Source organism: Arachis hypogaea, chromosome 4, assembly GCF_003086295.3.
Source record: "Arachis hypogaea cultivar Tifrunner chromosome 4, arahy.Tifrunner.gnm2.J5K5, whole genome shotgun sequence".
In the NCBI taxonomy this organism is placed as follows: Eukaryota; Viridiplantae; Streptophyta; class Magnoliopsida; order Fabales; family Fabaceae; genus Arachis; species Arachis hypogaea.
In genome coordinates, this window is record NC_092039.1 from 4,051,416 (window position 1) to 4,074,745 (window position 23,330).

At 32.6% G+C, this 23,330-nt stretch overlaps 4 protein-coding genes across 4 annotated transcripts; 3 read left to right on the forward strand and 1 right to left on the reverse strand.

Annotated features, from left to right (window-relative positions):
* The first annotated feature begins 7,045 nt into the window (after window positions 1-7,045).
* LOC112798336 (uncharacterized) lies at window positions 7,046-9,418 on the forward strand. Its single transcript, XM_072234873.1, has 2 exons — window positions 7,046-7,194; window positions 7,326-9,418. The coding sequence occupies exon 2, from the start codon at window positions 7,424-7,426 to the stop codon at window positions 9,272-9,274; it is 1,851 nt and encodes a 616-aa protein (XP_072090974.1). The 5' UTR covers window positions 7,046-7,194; window positions 7,326-7,423; the 3' UTR covers window positions 9,275-9,418.
* A 526-nt stretch (window positions 9,419-9,944) lies between these two features.
* Window positions 9,945-14,152, forward strand: LOC112795846 (uncharacterized). Its single transcript, XM_025838030.3, has 9 exons — window positions 9,945-10,580; window positions 10,811-10,872; window positions 11,391-11,445; window positions 11,674-11,772; window positions 12,017-12,103; window positions 12,341-12,457; window positions 12,690-12,782; window positions 12,944-12,974; window positions 13,648-14,152. The coding sequence occupies exons 1-9, from the start codon at window positions 10,485-10,487 to the stop codon at window positions 13,833-13,835; spliced, it is 828 nt and encodes a 275-aa protein (XP_025693815.1). The 5' UTR covers window positions 9,945-10,484; the 3' UTR covers window positions 13,836-14,152.
* Window positions 14,153-16,984: 2,832 nt separating this feature from the next.
* On the forward strand, window positions 16,985-17,782 carry LOC112795847 (uncharacterized). The gene has a single exon (XM_025838032.3). It carries the CDS (start codon window positions 17,130-17,132, stop codon window positions 17,610-17,612), a length of 483 nt encoding a protein of 160 aa, XP_025693817.1. The 5' UTR covers window positions 16,985-17,129; the 3' UTR covers window positions 17,613-17,782.
* Window positions 17,783-18,451: 669 nt separating this feature from the next.
* LOC112795848 (uncharacterized) lies at window positions 18,452-21,669 on the reverse strand. Its single transcript, XM_025838033.2, has 7 exons — window positions 21,319-21,669; window positions 20,604-20,834; window positions 20,376-20,516; window positions 19,650-19,758; window positions 19,457-19,518; window positions 19,146-19,249; window positions 18,452-19,022 (listed from the first exon to the last, which is right to left on the reverse strand). The coding sequence occupies exons 2-7, from the start codon at window positions 20,694-20,696 to the stop codon at window positions 18,914-18,916; spliced, it is 618 nt and encodes a 205-aa protein (XP_025693818.1). The 5' UTR covers window positions 20,697-20,834; window positions 21,319-21,669; the 3' UTR covers window positions 18,452-18,913.
* Window positions 21,670-23,330: the final 1,661 nt, after the last annotated feature.

Sequence of the window (23,330 nt, forward strand, 5' to 3'; positions counted from 1 at the left end):
CCACTTGTATGGTTAAGATTTAGTCAAAGAATAATGTTATAATTTGATTAACTTAAAAATGATACAAGTGGTGATTTATAGAAGTTTTAACTTGGTTAATTATTATTGTCCAACATGTAACTTGATAAGTTAGCAAAGCTGTTAAGGTGGTGAATTGGATAGTTAAACTAGTTAAATTATAATTTTTTATTTGATCAAAATTAAATAAATTATCTTAGTTGTAATTTTTGATTTATTAACGAATTATGTGTTAAAAACAAATTATACATAATAATGAAATTAAATTGATATTTATTAACTTGTTATATAATTTTTTAAGTTGATAAGATTTAGTTGATATTTATCCATTTTAATAAAAATTGAACAAGTAAGGATTTGTTTATTTATATATATTATTATTTATTTATTTTTAGCAAATTATATAGAATTAATTTTGATGTACTGTTAAAGTAGAGTAATTTTATGTGTATTTAATTACATAATACCGCATCAATAAAAAAAAATTATCTTTTACATTGTTCGCATGAATGGTCATCCAAAAGAATGGAAGTGATTGCACGATTGTATAAAACACTTTACATTATCAACGCATCAAAATTAAACTCAATTATATTTAAGTAATTAAAACAATTGCTAATGTATGTCAAATTTTACATAAAATTAATAAGTAAAAATATGAGAAAAAATTAATAAAATTTCTAATATGTATAATTCTTTTTATATAGATTTTTATAATATATAACAAAATATTATATTTTTTATTATTTTAAAAAATTATAATTTTATCATATTATTTTTATTATTATCTAAATTTTTATTCATTTTTTATATGTTTTTCATCCACAAATTTTAGTTATGTTGTCCGTTAACTTTAGTAGCCTAACAAATGTTAAAATTATAATTTTAGTTTAGCATAAATCCTTTTTAGGATTTTCACTTTCTCAATCATTGAAAAAATATTCTCAACTCTATATGGACTATGGCCATTGAAAATGAATGCATAACATTGTTTGTGGTATTTCCTTTCAGTTCTGTCGTTATTTCCCTTTCATCTCCAACACAGACCTATATCTATTACTCTCATTTGGTGTCTTTTTTTTCTTGTCATTGTTTTTTTTTTTTTCATAAGTCATTTCTTGCCTTGATTCAATTTACCTTTTATTGCAACATCAATCATTTCATACATCAGAAATAACAAATAAATGATGATTATAATTTTTTATGAGATATCTTTGATTAGTTGAAAACTTATTTGTTAATATTTTTTTTATAGTAGAACATTATGTGTTTGTTATTACGTGCGTTTTGGTTATTTTTTGTTATGAATTTTGATGTTTAAAGTTATTTGTGAACTTTTAATATTAAATTATGGATAATTTTTTATATAAAATTGTGAAATTTTGAATTTTATTAAGCTAAAAATTATTAAATTTATATATTCAAAATTATATATAAATTTTTTAATAATTTTATTTAATATTTAACTAAATCGGTCGAATCCTGATCGAATTCCGGTCGAACTCCGGTCAAATTCCGGTCGAATTCCAGACGAACTCCAGTCGAACTAATGAATCATTAAACCAGTAATTTTATCGGTTTATTAATCGATCCGGTTCTCATAATCCTATTTTTAATTATACACTTGTTACAAATATGATGTATGACATTTTTTATTTGTAGGAGACCATGATAACTCAATGGAAAATTGTGACCACAGTTTGACAGGATTGGCCTCTTGTGCGGTTTAATTGCAATTCATTCATGGGTGAGTGAGAACTTAGAGAAATTTGCAGTGAAAATTAACAAGATATTAGAGTGAGGTCCCTACATATAATTTGATAAGTTAGCAAAGCTGTTAAGGTAGTGAATTAAATAATTAAACTAGTTAAATTATAATTTTTTATTTGATCAAAATTAAATAAATTATATTAGTTGTAATTTTTGACTTATTAATGAATCATGCGTTCAAAACAAATTATACATAATGATAAAATTAAATTGATATTTATTAACTTGTCATATAACTTTTTAAGTTGATAAGATTAAATTGATATTTATCAATTTTAATAAAAATTGAACAAATAGTGATTTGTTTGTTTTTTATATTATTTATTTATTTATTTATTTATTTATTTATAGCAAATCATAAAGAATTTAATTTTAATGCACTGTTAGTGTAAAGTAGTTTTATACGTACATCTAATTACATAACGCCACATCAATAAAAATAATTATCTTTCACATTGACCGCATGAACGATTATCCAAAAGAACGAATGTGATTACATAACTTTGCACTTTACATTGTGAATACATCAAAATTAAATTCAATTATATATAAGTGGTTAAAACAATTGCTAATATATGGTAAATTTTATATAAAATTAATAAGTAAAAATATGAAAAAAATTAATAACATTTTTAATATGTATAATTTCTTTATATGAATTTTAATAATATATAAAAGAATATTATATATTATGAAATTATTTTAAAAATTATAATTTTATCATATTATTTTTATTATTATCTAAATTTTTATTCAATTTTATTGTATTTTTCATCCACAAATTTTAGTTGTGGTGCCGCTAACAAATGCTAGAATCAAAATTTTAGTTTAGCATAATTCTTTTTAGGATCTTCACTTTTTCGGTCATTGAAAAAATATTCTCAACTCTAGATTAGGCGGTAGTTTTGGTGATTTGTGTGTTTTTTTTTCCTTTTTTTCTTTTCTAATGTGTTATGATTACAATTTTCAAAGAGATTTAAATTTATTTAGAGTCTTTGATAATAAATGATGTAGGGATTGATGTTGTTAACATTTAGAAATAAGTTTATGTTTTTATTACCATAATTGAATAATAAAAAATAAGATAATACTCAATTTGGTTCCTGAACTTACACGCGTGTCTCAATTTAGTTTCTGAAGTTTCAATTGTCTCTATTTAGTCCTCAAATTTTGTGAACATAACTCATGTTACTCCTTGAAACAATTTTCAACGTACAAACGTTAACAGAACACTGTCGTGACAACCGGATGCCACACTAAACTTTGTAAAATGATGTCGTTTTGGTTTTGGCACTCAAATAACCCAAAAACAACATCCTAAATGGTGTTTATTAAAATTTTACCTAGCAAAATAAGTAATACGATGCCAAGCTATTTAAATGCCAAAACCAAAACTGCATTATTTTACAAGTTTTAACGTGACATGTGATAGTCTACAACAGTGCTCTATTAACGTTTTTATACTAAAAATGGTCTCGGGGACTAATATGAGGCACATTTATAAACTTCGGGGACTAAATAGAAGCAATTAAAACCTCAAAGACTAAATTGAGACTCGCGTGTAAGTTTGGAACCAAATTGAGTATTATCTCATAAAAATTTAACAAAATTATTAATTTTATTATTGTTGTGCATTTTTTTATTTAATTTGAATTTAATTTCTATGTAATTATTATGGTCAATGAAATAACAGTAGAAAAAATCAATAGTGATATAATGCTTAATTATCTGTATTTTATGCAATTTTATTAGGACTATTGATACTTTATAATTAAATTTTTTATTATTTGTATTGTTATATATTAATCTCAACAATATTAATGAACCAAAGAAATAAATATCTAATAGTTAATTTAAACCCCAGTCGAGGCTCGATCGAACTCTAGTCGAATCCCGGTCGAGTTCCAGTTGAATCCCGTTCGAGCTCCGGTTAAATTCCGATTGAATTTTGGGTAAATTCTGGTCGAACCAATAAACTATTAAACAGTAATCTTATGGGTCTATTGCCCGGTCCGATTCTCACAACCTTGATTTTAATCATACACTTGTCACAAATATGATGTATGACATTTTTAATTTGTGGGAGACCATGATAACCCAATGAAAAAATTGTGACCACAGTTTGACAGGATTGGCCTCTTGTGCAGTTTAATCGCAATTCATTGATAGATGAGTGAGAGCATACAAAAATTTGTAGTAAAAATTAACAAGATATTAGAGTGAGGTCCTACATGTAATTTGATAAGTTAGCAAAGCTGTTAAGATGGTGAATTGAATAATTAAATTAGTTAAATTATAATTTTTTATTTGATCAAAATTAAATAAATTATATTCGTTATAATTTTTGACTTATTAACGAATCATGCGTTAAAAACAAATTATACATAATGATAAAATTAAATTGATATTTATTAACTTATCATATAACTTTTTAAGTTGATAAGATTAAATTGATATTTATCATTTTTAATAAAAATTGAACAAGTAGTGATTTGTTTATTTTTTATATTATTATTTATTTATTTATTTATAGCAAATCATATAGAATTTAATTTTAATGCACTGTTAGTGTAAAATAGTTTTATACGTGCATTCAATTATATAATGCCACATCAGTAAAAATAATTATCTTTCACATTAACCGCATGAATGATTATCCAAAAGAACGAATGTGATTACACAACTGTGTAAAACGCTTCACATTATCAATACATTAAAATTATAACTCAATTATATATTAGTGGTTAAAACAATTGCTAATGTATGGTAAATTTTATATAGAATTAATAAGTAAAAATATGAAAAAAGTTAATAAAATTTTTAATATGTATAATTTCTTTATATGAATTTTCATAATATATAAAAGAATATTATATATTATGAAATTATTTTAAAAAATTATAATTTTATCATATTATTTTTATTATGATCTAAATTTTTATTCAATTTCATTGTATTTTTCATCCACAAATTTTAGTTGCCGTGTCGCTAACTCTAGTAGCCTAACAAATGTTAGAATCAAAATTTTAGTTTAGCATAATCCTTTTTAGATCTTCACTTTTTAGGTCATTGAAAAATATTCTCAACTCTAGATTAGGCGGTAGTTTTGGTAGTTTGTGTGTTTTTTTCTCCTTTTTTCTTTTCTAATGGGTTATGATTACAATTTTCAAAGAGATCTAAATTTATTTAGAGTCTTTGATAATAAATTATGTAGGGACTGATGTTGTTAACATTTAGAAATAAGTCCATATTTTTAGGAATAAGTACGATTTTGGCCCCTAATATTGAGGGTCAGAATCGAAATCGTCCCTCTTCTAATTTTCGATTTAGAATCGTCCTTAACATTTTTTTTTCGTATTAAAATCGTCCTTTTTATTTTTTTTGGACAAACATACCCTCACCACTACCAACATAATTACCTCTTCACCACCACCACCACCACCACCAACTGCCACTCCACCACCATTATCAGCATCATCATCAGCATCATCCATCATCAACACCCATTGCCACTCCACCACCACCAACACTACCACCAACGCCACCGCCATCCCCCTCCTCCCTTCCCCCTTTCCCCTCCCTCTCACTGCCTCCCCCTTTCTCCCACCCAGCGTCCCCACCCGTCCCCTCCTCCTTCCCGTATTCCCTTCCCCCACCCCCAATAAATCAACAAGCAGAAACAATAATATTCCACAACAAATCAACAAATCAACAAGCAGAAAACAAAAAATCAGCAATAATAATATTCCACAACAAAAGAAGAAGAAATCCAGAAATTCGCAGAATTCACAGAAGAAGAAGAAGAAGAAGCGGCGGGCGACGGTGCGGCGGTGGGTCGGCGAGGCAGAAGCGGCGAGGCAGTGGAGGCGAGCCAGAGGCAGAGGCGGCGAGGCGGCGAGGCAGAAGCGTCGAGGCGGCGAGGCAGAGGCGGCGAGGTGGTGATCCTGACTCTCATGTTTCTCTCTCTGCTAGCCCTCGATGGCGACGGCTCTAAAGGAGACGACGAGCAAGGACGGCGGTGGCTCCTCGGAGGACGACGCACGCGACGGATCCAGCGGCGGTGGGAACTGCCGAGGCGACAGTGACAGCCGCCGTCCCCTTCCCCCCTTTCCCCTTTCCCCTTCCCCCTCCGCCTCCGCCTCTCCCCTTCCCCCCACCTCCACCCCCACGCCCTTTTCCCTTCCCCCAACCCCGAACCCCACGTCCTTTCCCCTTCCCCTCCAAGCTTCGCCGCCGGCGCCGTCCCCCCTCCCCCTTCCCCTTCGTATACCCTTTGCCTCCCTCCCACAAAACGCGTTTTCTTTTTTTTTTTTAATTTTATATTTTTTTTTATTAAAGTAAGGGTAATTTCGGAATAAATTAAAAATTTTTATTAGAAAGGACGATTTTAAAATGAAATGCAACATTAAGGACAATTTTAAGTCGAAAATTACATTAGGGACGGTTTCGATTTTGGCCCTCAATGTTAGGGACCAAAACAGTATCCATATTTTTATTACCATAATTAAATAATAAAAAATTCAACAAAATTATTAATTTTATTATTGTTGTGCATCTTATTTTATTTAATTTGGATTTAATTTTTATGTAATTATTATGGTCAATGTAATAACAATAGAAAAAATCAATAATGATATAATGCTTAATTATCTGTATTTTATGTAATTTTATTAGGACTATTGATACTTTAAAATTAAACTTTTTATTATTTGTATTGTTATATATAAGTGGTTAAAACAATTGGTAATGTATGGTAAATTTTACATAGAATTAATAAGTAAAAATATGAGAAAAAATAAAAAATTAATAAAATCTCTAATATGTATAATTTTTTTATATCTTTGGAAGACTAAGAAGATTATATATGAGGTGATCAAATGAAATCTATATGTATACGATCTTTTTATAAATATGATAGATAATAAAGTTTAATGACGTGTTTGATCTATGTAGTTGACTTTATTTAGTGGGATAAAACTTAATTGTTGTTGTTATTATTAAATTTTCATAATATATAAAAAATATTATAATTATTTTTTATTATTTTAAAAATTATAATTTTATCTTATTATTTTTATTATTATCTAAATTTTTATTCAATTTCATTATGTTTTTCATCCACAAATTTTAGTTATATTATCCGTTAACTCTAGTAGCCTAACAAATACTAGAGTGAAAATTTTAGTTTAGCATAAATCCCTTTTAAGACCTTTACTTTTTCAATCATTGAAATAATATTCTCAACTCTATATGGACTATGGCCATTGAAAATGAATGCATAACATTGTTGTGAGACTCATACTCATACCATGACTCTGCCATGACTTCTTCTTCTGCATGGATTCACCTCTCTCTCTCTGACATGAGTCACGTGACATTGAAAGTTTGAATTTTGAAACCCACCTTGTAAGTGAGTAGCACCACTATATTTTTCTCCTCTCTTTTTCATCGAAGTTTTTTATTTTGTATTTTTTTTTTCTTTTCATCATTCTTGTGAATTCAATTGAAGATACCCTTTTTTGCTCTGATTGTCAAAGTTAACAACTTTACTATATTGGGCATTGGAAAATCCGATTTTGGCTTTGTTGCTACTGTATCGCGGTGTTGGAGTTGGAAGTTTGTAGTTTTTGCTCTAATGGCGGAGAAAGTGGAGAATCATAGTCATAGAACACTGTGGTGGTGCAATCTAATGCTGAATTGGCGGGTTGGTTTGCTTACTGCTTTTGTTTTTGTTGGAATGGTTGTGGTTTGGAGTTTTGATGGCTGCACTGTTAGGAACATCATTGAAGCTTGGAGGTATCATCAAGATTCTCTCTCTCTAAGGTCTCATTCCCATGAAAACTCCACTTTTATCCCCCAATTTAGTTTCAATCAAAAGAACCAAACCAATGTTAGCAACTTTGATTCCTATGATAATCATGTTAACATTACACACTCTGTGTCAGTGGAACTAGTTTGTGCTAGGAACTTTAGCTGTGTATCTGAAAAGCTTGATAAAAATGGAAGTTCTGAAACCCCAGTGGTGAACCAAGTTCAATTAGGGCATTATTCAAGTTGGATTTCAAGTGAATTGGAGCCAAATTTGACTTCAAATCTTTTAGCTAGATGGTTAGCCCCTGGAGGGGAACCTTGTAGAGATTCTAAGACGGTGGGGATTTCGGTTCCTGGTTTGGATGGTGGGAAGAATGTGATAGAGCTATCAGCTGGAGATGTGCATGAATTCGTTTTTCGAGCATTGGATGATTCTGGGAAGCCTCGCTGTTTAGGTGGGGATTACTTTGAGACTGATCTTTCAGGGGAATCATGGAAATCTAGGCCTTTGGTGAAGGATTTCAACAATGGTTCTTATACAATTTCACTTCAGGTTCATCCAGATTTCGAAGGGCTTTACAATCTGACTATAATTCTGCTTTATAGACACTTTGAAGGTCTGAAATTCACTCCATGGAGATTTGTCTATGACCGTGTGGTTCTCAAAGTTGCAATTAGATTCTACAACAGCAGTTCTCAGTTACCAGAACTAGAGACTTGCAAAGCTTCCGATTTTGATAGGGATGTTTGGTGTGGAAGGTGGACAAGGCTTGGCAAGAATGATGATTGCCAAATCAGTAATGATGGTAGATATAGATGCTTAGCACCGAATTTTCCATGCAAAGCTCCATGGTGTGATGGTTCATTGGGGATCCTAGAGAGCAATGGTTGGGTTTACTCAGCACACTGTTCATTCAAGATGTATTCATCCAAGTCTGCTTGGAATTGCATACAGAATCGGTGGATTTTCTTCTGGGGTGATTCAAATCATGTTGACACGATAAGAAATATGCTCAATTTCGTTCTGGATTTGCCTGAAATACATGCTGTCCCTAGAAGATTTGATATGAATTTTTCGAACCCAAAAGATCCATCTCAAAAAGTTAGGATTACAAGCATTTTCAATGGTCACTGGAATGAAACACAGAACTATCTTGGATTGGATTCTCTAAGGGATGAAGGATTTCGAAGATTGGTGAGGAAGTACTTCTCAGAAGACACAATCCCAGACACTGTGATCCTCAACTCTGGCTTGCACGATGGCGTCCACTGGCGTAACATCAGAGCATTTTCTGCTGGTGCAGACTATGCAGCATCATTCTGGGCTGATGTTGTGAACAAAGTGAGGCATCGGGGGCTGGTGCCGCCGAGGCTCTTTTACCGGAGCACAGTGGCAACTGGCGGATATGCAAGATCACTAGCATTCAATCCTAACAAGATGGAGGTGTTCAACGGGGTATTCCTAGAGAAATTGAAAGAAGCAGGCATTGTAACCGGCGTGATTGATAACTTTGATATGACATATCCATGGCATTTTGATAATCGTTGCAACGATGGAGTTCACTATGGAAGGGCTCCTTTGAAGATGAAATGGCGAGATGGTCAAATGGGTCATCTGTATTTTGTAGATCTCGTGTTAGTTCATGTTCTGCTCAATGCAATATGTGCAAGGTAGCCTTCACTCTTGGATTTTGATATAGCATTCTTTCTTGTTAATACATTTGTAACTTGTAACCATGATTGTTTGTATTGTATATTCCTGAAAACAGTTTTTACTATTGATTGATGATGATAAACAAATATATCAAAGTTTAAAGAATATATTTGCTATGCTTCATTATTTCTTGCAAGCGATCTCCATGTGTAGAGTGTAGTGGATGGTCACTTAGATTGGATAATAAGATAGCATGCTGATGTCAAACTAAGTTACATAAGTAAGGGGAGGGAATTCCAGCTTCGCTACTACTATTAAAACTACTTTATTTATCTATTGCAGAAAGTTTAGGATCAGCACATTTTGTAGTTTTTAGCTATTAATTATGTTTTTAATGGTTTGAGATTGAATCTGATGGTGTAAAATCATTCAATTTTCTTTTAATAGTTAAGTGTTGGTCAGAATTTAACAAAAGTGTTAGTTTTTTAATACTCTTCTATTTATTATACCATCTTCTATTAATTACAGAAACTCATTTTGCAGTTTGCACCATTACTTTATCCAAAAAAAATATTAGAAAATGATTATAATTTATTATTTTTAACTTAAAATATAAGATAAAATATATTATTAAATTAAAAAATTGAATTAATAACAAAAAAATGATAAATTCTAAAAATTTTTTAGTATTTCTCTTTTAAGTTTCAATAGCGAGGAAGTACGGAATTGCTTATTTCGCACATAAAGAGCAGAGGTATTGTCGGTACACGTAGGACGTAGAAGAATGCCCGAATAAGCAAACAGAATGGACCGAAATTACAAAATTAACCCCGAAGCACCAACCGAAGTTCCCTTGTGCGTCTCTTCTTGGCTTCTATCTCAGTGATTAACTCCAAAAAAGTGGTTGCAGTTACAGAGACGCAAAAGAGGGAAAAACACAATAATAGGCAAGGAAACAATCCAAACTCAAGACCTAAAACCACGCTATTCGTTTTTACCATTGCTGGATTAAATAAAAATAAAAAATGAAAAAATTGTTGGATTTTTAGGCGTAGTGCTAAAAAAAAAAAGAAGGAAAGAAAAAAATTGGGGGAAATATAGGGTTCCAAATCTGGCAAACCTTGTGGGATTGAGGGCTCGCTCTTCGTTGAAGCAAGATTGGTCGGATCTCAACGACGACGACGACCAGTGCAGCAGCAGCAGCAGGCGTTGGCGTCGCAGGCTCTTCAACATGGCCTTCTCATGGCCCGCCGCCCTCCGTATCTCCCTCTTCCTCCTCCTCATCGCCGCCGTTGTCACCGCCTGCTTCACTCTCCCCATCGAAAAGGTATTCATCCAATCTTTATTTCTTCATTTCCATTTCCGTGTTTTGATTAACGCGCTTTTGTCTCTGGATATTGCTTCTATTTTTATTCGAGTAGCATTTCTGAAATGTGAAATGTTGAGCTAGCGTTGTTTGTGGCTGGATTGCCTTTGGATTTACGTTGGTGGAAAATTAAGAAAATAAATCTGTTTCTGGATTCATTCTGAATCTTTTCACGGTTTTGTGATCTGCAGATGATGAAGGACTTTTTGCTATGGGTTGAGCGTGATCTTGGGCCCTGGGGACCTGTTGTACTGTGAGTAGATTTAATTTATGATCCCTAAAACTTGTGTATGCGTATGTATTTGTGTTTGTTTGTTTGGACTTTGATATGTAATAGCATCATAACTGTGAAAGTTGTTTCAATTGGTGTCAAAAGATTAAGGGTAAAACTGAAATTTATTTTAAACATTAGCGATAAAATTGAATCAAATTAAGGGCTAGGAGAGTGATTAAGCTAACTAGGGGTAGTATGACTTGTATCTTCCTTTTATTTTGTGAGTATGACCATTTGATCTTTCAAGATAAGGTCATATAGTCATATACACCTAAGCTATTCTTCATTTCCCTTTGAACAACCAATGAAGGTCGGAATGGGTGAAGTGGAGCGCAAGTGTAATTGAACTGTAACTTGTTTCCAGAGGAGATTGTTCACAGCCCGAGCATTCATAGTCATTTAAATATTTTGTCTAAACTATGTGTCTACAGAAAAACAACATATACAATATAATGTTGGCTTATTTTTAAACTCGTTGTTTATTTGGTATTTTTCAGGGCTGTTGCTTACATTCCTTTGACAGTCTTGGCAGTTCCAGCTTCAGTGCTCACCGTAAGAGCCTTTGACATACTGTCATTTCCTACAGAACTTTTAAAAGTTGGCTGCGTTAATGCAATTTATTTCCTTTTTCGATGAGGACTTGAATTTGTCAATTCTTATTTCAATTAGACGTGATTTTATTATGTGTCTACTGACTTTTAGTATGCGGTGCATGGCCCCCATTTATTTATTTCTTTTCATTCTTTAATTAAGTTGCTTTATTTGATGTTTCATTTTCAGCTTGGCGGTGGATATCTTTTTGGGCTTCCAATAGGCTTTATTGCTGACTCTATCGGTGCAACTGTGGGTGCAGGAGCTGCGTTCCTTCTTGGTAGAACAGTAAGTTTTTTAACTAACATGTTGATAAGCAGTTGCCAAAAAAAGAAATTTTGGTCCACTACTTGCTGTTGTTTAGTTTATTGAAATTAGTTTATTGCAATATGCACTGTTTCTCTTGCTCTTCTTCATATATGACTCTGGCAATCCCCTCATCTTTCTAATTGAGCTGCATTTTAGTCCATGTGTTTTCTCACTGCATAGTTTTTATCTTTCATTTATATATCTTTATCATGGATTTATACAGATTGGGAGATCATTTGTTGTTTCTAAGTTGAAGGATTATCCACAGTTCAGATCAGTGGCAATTGCAATTCAGAGATCTGGCTTTAAGGTTTGTAGGTTTTATATATAATATAATAGTGTTCTGAAATTTTCAAGTCTTTTGGTGTTTAACATATGATGATCCTTTTGTTTTCCCCATTTATCTTGTCTGTAAAATTCATTTCATCACATTTTATAGTCATTGCTCAAGATGACCATTGCTGTTTGTTTTAGTGACTAGGCATTCCTTTCTGTTATTTGTTCTCAACTGATTTATTTTCATTTTTTTTAATTATCTGTCTTACAGATTGTATTGCTACTTAGGCTTGTTCCTTTGCTGCCATTTAATATGCTGAATTATCTCCTGTCGGTGACTCCTGTTTCATTAGGGGAGTACATGCTGGCTTCCTGGCTAGGAATGATGGTATTTTCTTTGCTCTTTATTATCTACTATATTGAGGCGTTAATTTAATAATGCATTTCTGTTAAGTGATATAAAATGTGTACTCCACATAATCAAACAACTAATGAATTAAAAAATGCGATTAGTATATCCATTCAAAGTTAATTAACTTTTCATTCCTCAAAAGTAAAAGTCTGTTTTCTAAAGCAACTCAAGGTTGAGGCGTTAATGCCTAATATTTTTACTGTTGCAGCCAATAACACTGGCACTAGTCTATGTTGGAACAACTTTGAAAGATCTTTCTGACGTGACACATGGATGGGGTGAATTCTCCAAGACCCGTTGGGTAAGATATACTATCCTGTCGTTCTTTATGATCCTGTATCTTTATTGGTGAACATCTGAGATACCTTGGAAGTTGGCATGTTTACATTCTTGACTGGATCATTTAGGTGTGCTTTGTCTCATCATGCATATAACCCGTGTCTCTTTCTCTCATGAATGCAGGCTTTTATCATTTGTGGCCTCCTGATATCCGGTAAGTTGCTTTCCCTCTAGTGATGCATTTATCTTGAACACTATCTTGGGTCATAATGACAGATATGTCCCTAGTTTGTTTTTCTAATAATATATAGATTATGAAAGTCTCGGATGAATATAGAATATATTATGGGAGGTTTCTTCTCCTCCCATTTCTTTGTTTTTGTTTTTGTTAAAAACAGAGAGTACCGATTGCATGGGGCTGCTCAAATGCACAGTGCAACTTCTGTTGCAATGTGACTTTCATAATTTCATTAGCCTGGGTGAATGTGACACGCACCACACCATTGTACATGCTATATTTATATGCAACATCAACAACAGGACAAAACTCAATTTTTTTTTTAAAAAAAATCATAAAACTCCCCAGCATTCGGGGCAAATATGATTCTGCAGCATTTAAACGTTAGCTGAAACAAGATATCAGAACCTCTGGTATTTTGGAGTATTGGGAGATCATGTTCTTAATTTTGTTCCTCTTTTGCTCTTCTTCTCTTTGATTGGGAAGGCTGGTGAGCTTTCTGTCTCTCACAGCTGCCCAGCAGTTGCCATTGCTTGCAGATGCTTGGATATTACAAGCATTTTCATTTGGAAAGTTGTATCAAATAAGACTAGGATTCCAATTTTTTATCTGATCAAGACTGAGCTTTGTTAATTTTGGTTCTCTGCAGTGGTTCTGATGATATGTGTTACTAGAGTTGCCAAGGCTGCTTTAGACAAAGCCTTAGCCGAAAATGAAGAGATTGATGGCATCGCAGCCTCGCCGGTATTACCAGTTGTAGCTGAACCATCCACAGATCTCAACCAACCTCTGATAATTAAGGTAGAAGATTCTGCAGAAGACGACCATGAAAAGTAAAATCCCTTTTTGTGTAAATTCTTTTTGTCCACCCAACCTCCTAGAAGTTGTGTTCATTTTTTTTTTTTTAAAAATCCAATGCTGAAGCAGGATATTCCTGCTCCTATTTATTTGTTTTGTACAGTCCCAACATTAGAAATATAGTTTGACAAAAATTGGTAATCCTTACAATCAAGATGATGAGATCATTGACTGATTATCTTTTTGTCTAACAGCAGCAGCTAGGCTCATCCCATGATAGAATATTATTTTGTAACTTCCCACAATATATTGTGGCTCTATATTGATGTTTCTATTCTCTTGCTTTTCAGCGTAAATCTCTACCTTTTTAAAATGCTGATCATATGTATTTCATTGAAATCTTTGACTGCTGAAAATGAGAAGCTAAGGGTATGGAATTTAACTCTTTTTTCACCATCCAATCAAATATACCCAAGTATTCCCGTGGTTTGGGATAAAAATTGAGTGAAAATTAATACATAAAAGTTCTCGCCGTATTTTATTTTGACGAAAACATTCCTAAGATTTATCGAGACATAGCAACATATTAGCTTAAATTATGTTCATGAGGTTAGATAGTATGCATAGTACTCTTGATTTAATGTGACACCAACTTTTTTGGAAGGTAGGTGACATTATATTTAGATGATGTTAATACGATATTTTTATATTTCGCAATTCGCATGGAGAGGTGAACGTAAAAGAATCAAATTAAAGAATGTATGTAATATTTGTTAATTTCAGGGAAAGTCAATATAATTTATCATTCTTTTTATCCTTGTCTTTGGCTCACTACAATTTTGCAGATCTTCGAATTTATTGGAAAATGGCCAATCCTATCCTCAGAAACCTTAGTGTTTCTTACTTTCTTTGTCACCATCGATATTGCACAAATCGTGAAATAGTTGGCTAGTTGTGTAAGCAGTATTGACTTATGAATGCGAATAATGAACCGTTCTCTGTTCAAATTTACATTAAAGAATTTTTAACATTTATTCGTATATTCGAAAATTCGTATAGTAAATTACTGTGTAGCAGTAGCACCTCAAACTCTCAAAGTAAGGGGAAAATCTAGTGTTCTTTACTTCTGTTGATTCACATGCTGATCTGTAAGTTTTGCACAGTTGCCACTATTTATAACCAACGTCAAGTGATAAGCTCACTTCTTTGTTTAAATAAGTAAGGAGATTTTGAATCTTATTTTATATATATAGTAATAATTCATTGATCATATCTTAAATAACTTAAAAAATAAAAATAAAAACTGCCCATTTATTTCATAAAAAAAAATAAACAAAAGAATTTCAAGTGTACCAAATATTGTTTTAATAATTTTAATCGTTGATTTCAATTATAAAATATATATATATATATATATATATATATATATATATATATATATATATATATATATTAATTAAGAACAATGCTAGGAATCAAAAAGGTATCAGCAAAAAAACCAGCCAAATATTTCTGAATGAATCCAAAACATCTACATGGATGGTGCTTATATTAAGCATTAGGATGTTTCTTCTACCAAATATTATAATGTTTCTTTTTCATACTAAATGGATGTTCTTTTATATATTTTATAATTTTTTTCATGTACTAAGAATCGGGATTGTTGGAAGCAGAGTTCCGTGATCTCCGTCCCTAATTCTCCAACGTATCATTCAGAATTTTAATTTGAGGTGAGAAGCAATTAATATCAAATATTATAAATTAAAAATAAATAAAATTAATTAAATATAATTATAAATTAGTTAATTTGTTTACTTGTTGGCTGATTACCTCTTGATTCCATATACTTTTTCAATTAATTAAAATTAAAGTTCCAGGTATATTTGAAAACTTACCTAAACAAATTACCTAACTTTTTTTTTTCTTTTCACAAGGTTAACACATTGATGGGAAGTTGTCCCAATCATTCACTTTCTTATATTTTGTGCATCCGTAGCTGTATTAATTTGAAAGAAGCGTCCACATCAAAATAAATAAATAAATGGAAGAAACGCATAAAGTGAGTGTATAACTTTATCTATGATTGCTTATTATCTAGGATTATGTCCTGAAAAAGTTTGTCGTCGTTTAAGAGAGGGAAGAAAGGAATCACAAGATGCACATATATATGAACCAAATACACAACTAACTTAAGTGAAGACCAATTTGTGTGTGTGTGTCTATATATATATATGGTTTTTCTTCAAGTGCCCCTGCTGGACATTTTTGTCAATAGTAGTGTAAATTTTGTAAAAGAATCATTTTATTATTATATTGAATAAAAAAAACCAAGTGTAATTTGTTTAACCAAGTTTAATATATATGATTATGGGTCAAAAAAATAAATCAGGAATCACAAGCAACGCATAAGGTGAAAACTACCATAGCAAAAGATGAAGAATTGCAACATTATCCTTCATTCACATGTGAAGGAAATATTCTATAAGTGGATCTCAGGATAATTTTCTAAGAAGGAGAGAGGTAGGTCACAACAAAAAATCTATAGTTGTCATTGATGACTAAAAGATCTGTCCCTTGATATGGAATATTTCCACTGAATTGTGAACATCATAATATGATGAGATTATTATTGCCAACTTGCACTGCCATGCATGTCATAGCTTAGCATGCATATTTAAGTTAATTCAAGTATCATAACTTTGTACTTTCCTCTGTTTCCATGCTTAATGATTCACATTATATATATTTTAAGAGGTTAATACCTACCATAGGAATGAAATTTTTATTGGAGGAGAATTTTTCATTGAAAACTGGTTTAAAGAAAGTGACACTAATAATAAAAGTTGAGGCACCATCATATGCTGCATCATCATGAATATGTGAATTGCCTTGTATAGTTGCCAATAGCGTGATTTTGTTTTTCCTCCTATTCAAAAAAGAATAAAAAAAAGAAATAATTTGATTCTGGAAATTTTATACATTTTTGTCAGTGCAAGAAAACTCACCCACTGTCTTGTGTTGAATTTGGTGCGTTTAAGGGGACCCTACCATTTTCTTGATGGAAGGGATAAACATTATTCTATATCAATAGTCTTTTATCTTTGATATTTTATGATCTTAGCCTCTTAAAACGCTTACAAGCATCTTGATTGAGCCACAAGCAAGAGTTTAAAGATCCTTGATACTTGGTACATTGACAAAAGTAATTAACAATAGAAATAAAGAAACTCACTTTATTACAAGGGCATGTTTTTATGTTGTTATATAAATAACTGAATCTTCTATAGTTCTGTCACAAAAGCATAGTAACATAACACTACCTAGAAACTTAAGATGACCAAGAAGGACTTAGTGTCCTTCATGGGGAAAGTGAGAGGTTTCAGCCTTCGATCTCTCGGTGGTTGCTTCGATAGCTGCTGCGACCGGACTCAAGGCTATGGATTAGGGACAAGGATATGGAATTTAAGTGACCGGCCGGTGGAGCTGCAAATAAGGGTGGGATCAATATTGAAGAAGGTTCACACTTTGAAGCCGGGTTCATCAAAGAGGGTGGAAAGTAAGCGAATATATAAGGCTTATATGCCGTGTAGGAGTGGCGGCAATGGAGGTGGATTGAAGAGCTTGCTCTATTACTATGATGAAACTTCCCATCCTTATATTTGGATTCATGACATAGGTGGTGATTCCATGAGGATGGTTAAGCAGCAGTATATTAGCCTTGAGGATTTGAGAGAATCTTCTGAGATCAGAGTCTTCAGGGATCAGCAAAAGGGTTTCATATCCGTTCGAAAGCAAAACCGGCCAGATTTTTGCTGAATTTTCATTGTAACTCTTCTTGTTTGTTTGTACAAGAGTTGAGTATGTTGTGTAAGAAATTGGCATTTTAACTTCTTGCTCTTTTAGTTTCCTTTTGTTGTGTGTTATTGATTGGCAAATGGCAATAATTGATGATTACTCAACATGAATGAGAATTTGCATTCAAGTGATGTTTGTGTTATGATACCCGGTCATTTGGGATGATATACAAAGAAATCAGACAATGAATCATAGCTAAAAACTAAGGATTTACTATGCTAATGTTTTGGGCTAGTACTAAGGCATTTCTGCTTACTATCATAATATAAAAACATGTGTAGGCCCTTTTATCTTTATTTTTCGGAAATTATAGTGACACTTGTTTTCTTCTTGAAAGAAAAACTTTTAACTGTACAAAAACAAATGCAAAGACACGGGTTATATCTAGTCTTACATAGAAACCTTATCAGTATAGTTGAACAAGGAGGCCTGAAATGAATATTTGAATATTATTTGACTACAAAATAACCAAGCTTATTTTGCTCCAACTTAAAGGTTTAGTACAGGGTTTTAATCGTTAATTTCGGCATACCTAAATTAAGAAGCAAATAACAATGACACGCTCACTGGTTGATAGTTCAGGTGACATTCAGGTACATAAGAATCTAAATAAAAAGCAAAGATTATTAACATTATATTACCGAATTTCAAAGCCTATAGACTCTGTAATCACTAGACTATAATCAATGGCAGTTCATTAAATTGTTCCTGCCAACTTGATATGCAAGGAGCAAAGTTACCCACCTCTGCATGTAAGAGTCAAACTCTGGCAGAAAAATGATAAAATGTACAGAACTGTAAAAGGCAAAAATAATGGACAGACCATACATTATCTTCAATACAAATTTAATTTGTTTATGGAAAGTCATTCATCAATTGATCTGAATGGCAGTGCAGTGCCTATACAATGCTACAGAGAAAAGTAAATTAAATTCAATCAAATAAGTAGCACAGAATCTAGGGTTGACAAAACGATGCACTGTGGCAGAAGCAGAAAACCCTCCAGCTCAGCACCTGACAGATTGATTCTTGGGGCATGTCTGAAGGAAACTTGCTCTATGAAATAATGGAGGCTGAGCCTCTCATATGAAACTGTTTGTATTACATGTTAACAAGACATAATTTTTCAAGGCTCAGTTGAATTCCAAATTGTTCTTTTCCCTTCCTTTTCCTAAATGAATTTCAATCCTGTATACTCCAGTTTGGATTTACATATCTATAAAGTAACAGAAAAACAGCTTTGGCTCAATTGTAAGACCTTTTTAGGCAGGACCCTGACCCATTGCACCTGCCCGCGCTCTCAACATTTCGGTCCTCTTACTCTTCTCCATCACTTCAACCAACCATTCTGCACTTTCCCTAATTCCAATCCTGCATCATTTCAAAAGTACCTCAGATATCTGTCTTCGGTAAAAGTTTGAAATGATAATTGATTATCATTCGTTGTGGATCAACTTTGGAAAGTTGATACGATCATACAACTGCCCAACTTACCCATCATAGGCTGACACAGCTTCAAACATGTGAACTCTTTCTTCCAGCTTCTTTAAATCTAGACAACGTGCAAGTTCGTCGGCTGATACTGCTTGCGGAAGATCCTGCAATCACAAGAATGTTAAGAAAGTGGCTACTATAATTCTGCCAATTTCCCAGATGGGCATAACTGGTACCTTGAGGTTGAAGGAAATTAAATGAGACATTCAATATGTACAACATAAATAAGCATTAGAACTACAATATTCCTTAAAATTTTAGTCATTCTATAAGGTTTCTAAATGATTGAAAGGGAGACAATAGATATACACCTGTTTGTTAGCTAATATCAAAAGAGGGGCTCCCTGTAGATCCTCGTGCCGAAGCACCTTCTCTGATAAATAAACCATTTAATAAGTTATTGCATCACTGGTTTTGTTTCACAATTGACATACTTAGTATTATTTCAATACCAAGCCAATGCCTTATAGAACTATATAAGTACTACAACCAAGTCAAACTAACCAAGTGCAGACTTAGCATCTTCAAATTTTGAGGGACAGGCAGCATCTACAACAAAGACCACAGCATGCGCCTCTTCATAATATTTCTCCCAGATTGAGCGAAGACCAGGCTAACAGGAGGAACTTGCATCAGTACCTTAAATATATATCCTCCTTCCCATCCCCCATCAACAATCCAATTCAACAAGATAATTTCTTTTCAAAAGAAAAACATGAATACGGGAAGAAACACAAGATAAAGCGAGAGCAGTGCAAGTTTCGCATCAAGTTATACCTACTCTTCCTGCCAGGCTTACTACTAAAATTGAAGAAATGAATTAGTTCTTTATGCTTACGGGATCAAATTTCTCAATTCTAAAATCTCCTTCAGCCTTGCCAAATTTAACAAATAAAATCAAGTTTCGGATATGCAAAAGGTAATGCTGATTGTCCAAATCACTAGTTCTAGTGACAGTTCAAATATACAGTGAGTATAATTTAGAGAAGTCTAAGCCATCTAGTATAAACAACTTACTCATAGAAAGTTCTGAAAAGTAAAGCATTTTCTTGTTCTTCCATTAATCATACTTAGTTGTTTCAGGGAGACTATGAAACTTACATGTCAGGAACTACGTAGATGATTATTAGTTTAGACATTACACTTGTAGAATAAGAGAATTTAAACAAGCAGCTCAAAATGGAACCAAACAAATTAATAATCATTCATCCTTCTAACATATGCCCATACCTGACCTCCCAAGTCCCAGAACACAAGTTTCCTATTTGCAACTTCAATACGACCAATATTCAACCCCACAGTTGGAACGATTCGATCATGAGGAAGGCTTTCTATGTTTGAGTACACTGACTTCATCCTCTCCAGCAAAGTCTGTAAAGTTAATGTATTCAGCAACTCAGGGAAACATAACAAAGTTCAACAATTTTGTAAAAATATGGCATTCGAAATATGCATTACTGTTTTCCCAGCCTTGTCAATCCCCAGAATGAGTACGTGAAGCTCCATCTTACTGAACAGATACTTCCAAAGACCATAAAACAGTGAAAACATCGTTGCAGCTCACTTTAATACACTTCCCTTCCCAATCTTCAGAAACAGAAGAATCTGAAGCTCATGCTATTTCACTTGATAGCTTATGTGTTCACAACAAGTTCACAATTCCGAAAGCGAGAACAGCACTCAGACTTTCTGTACAAGCAAGCGTTGTAACTTGTAAGCTACCTTGAACCAAACTCACTTCAACTAAAATACAAATACCCCCTTTCTAATTTAACAGTTGTATCAAAAATTTTCAATATTCAATTTGGCAATGCACAAATCTAATTGAACAACATTACCAGACACAAAAAGATAAATTAAAAGGTAATTTTTTTTTCCCTTCTGTCTAACATTGCTATATCAAATTTCACGGAGACGAATGAAGCTCTTTCAGATATCAGTGTCAATTCAATCATATACCTAGTTATTCCTACGTGCATGATACAAATATTGAAATGCACAAATTTCTGTAAAATTCTCCGTTGAAAAATAGAAGATGCGAATCATTGAGGGTTCTATCATGAACCAATTGGAGCTACTGTAAGATGATTCAATTTAGTTGCAACAGATCCGGGAATTAAGGAAAGGAGGGAAAAATAAGATGGAAGAGAAGAGAGGTGTTGAATGGATTTACCAGCGGCGGCGACGGGAAAGAACGGCGGAGGACGGCGATTGAAGAGAGATCCGATGGCGATGATGAAAGTGAGAATTGGATCAGAGGGATTTCTTCGTTTCCTGAGACCCAGATGCAGAGAGCTCTGTTTGTTTTTCCGTTTATCGTAACAAGAACCCAGCAACAGTTACGAAAATTATTTTTGTTATGGATGTTTTTTTTTTCCTTTGGATTTTCTAATATGTTTGGATTAAAGTTTGCACATGAGGATTTATATCAAATTAATTTTATAAATTTGATTTTAATTAAAAATAAATTAGTGATAACGTAATTTAGATTTGACAATTTTATATTAAATAGAATTGTTTCAATAAAATAATGTATATGGTTTCTATAACTAAAAAATTGTATATTATTAAAAAATATTATATATACTATTGAATATTTGTATATTTTTTTTTTATGGAGATTATTTGTATGTCTTAAATGTATGATGAGAGGAGTAAAAAGATAAATACTTAAAATATATACATATAACATACTTAAAGGGTTAAAGTGTACCAAAGAAAAAATAGTATAACCTTACAACTATAGTGTCTCTTTTGTTATATATATATATTTTTTTGAAGAACTCTTTGTTGTATTGGGTTTTGAACACACAAAAAAAAAATATCCTAGGGGGGCTTCTCTTTAATCTTTACTAAGGTTCGAATTGTCACATTTAGGGAGCACTCACCTTCTCTCTAATTCAACCATCATCATTCATCATCACTTTGGATTCTACCATCACAAATTCACAATCTCTTCCCTATTTCTCCTCTTCTAGCACTGGATCACTATAATTGTTGTTTCTTATACTTAGACTTTTTTATTAATAAAGTTCAATAATCTTTCTTATAATAATAATAATAATATAATAATAATAATAGCACTTTTGTCTTGAGAATTTGCGTTAGAGTGTCTCGAGTAACTAATTACGGTGAATATTAGTATTTTCAAAATTACTAAATTATGCAAAACTAAATTATAAGATTATTATTTTGTTTGATTGATCTTGCATTGGATCTAGCATACTTTTTTTTTTTCTAAAACGTAGCTTATGTAGACTACAGAGGATTGGAACAATCATAAATAAACTGTACCAATAACTTGGTAGAAAAGCAAACTGAACCTAGCTAATTAAAGTGGAATCTAACTATATATACACGTTAATAAGCATAGTAATTAATGAATAAAACTTAAATTTCGTCCTTCACGTTCATCGTCAGCTAGACGACAACTATACATATATATGACAATTTCCATGGTAACGAGGAAACCTTTGATGCTTTCTATGTCTGTGATTTCAGTTTAGGATGGAATTTCTTCCTTTCTTTTCAGGTGGATTCATTTATATGTATGGAAAAGTATTGGGTACCAAAATCAATCTCTGAATTTTTGACAATTCAATTAATAATTAATAGTTTTAAATTATTTTAATAAATTTAAATTTTAAAAAATAATATTAATGAGAAATTTGAATAATAAAGATTGTGTTGAGTAATCGTCCACAAAGTCATTGTAATCACTGATCAGCGTTCGTCTTTCTCCTATTATCGCGGCATCTTCTTTTTTGCCATCAGTGTCACTTCGCTGTCGCTGCAGCGCACACAACCACCATGTCACTGGTTTCTTGGTGCGCAACCGTTTTGCTTCGGCAGAAGCTTTTATCGTGCAGGTTGTGGTCATCTTCCTCGCCAGGTGCCAATTCGCTGTCGCTGCGGGGCGCTGTCGTTCCAGTCGCAATAACCGCTGCGTCACTGGTTCATTGGTGCACGCTGTTTTGTGACGGTAAAACTTGTTATCGCGAAAACTCATGCGTGTTCCATCACCAGATTGCCATCGAACGTGTATCCCTCGACATCGTCCCGAAGCCGCGAACAAATTCCGTATCTTCCGACGGCTTCGTCGATGGAAGTATATTTTGAGAAGAAAGAACGAATGCATCATCCATTGATGTGGGTTATGAATGTTCTAATAGAGATGTCTTTTTA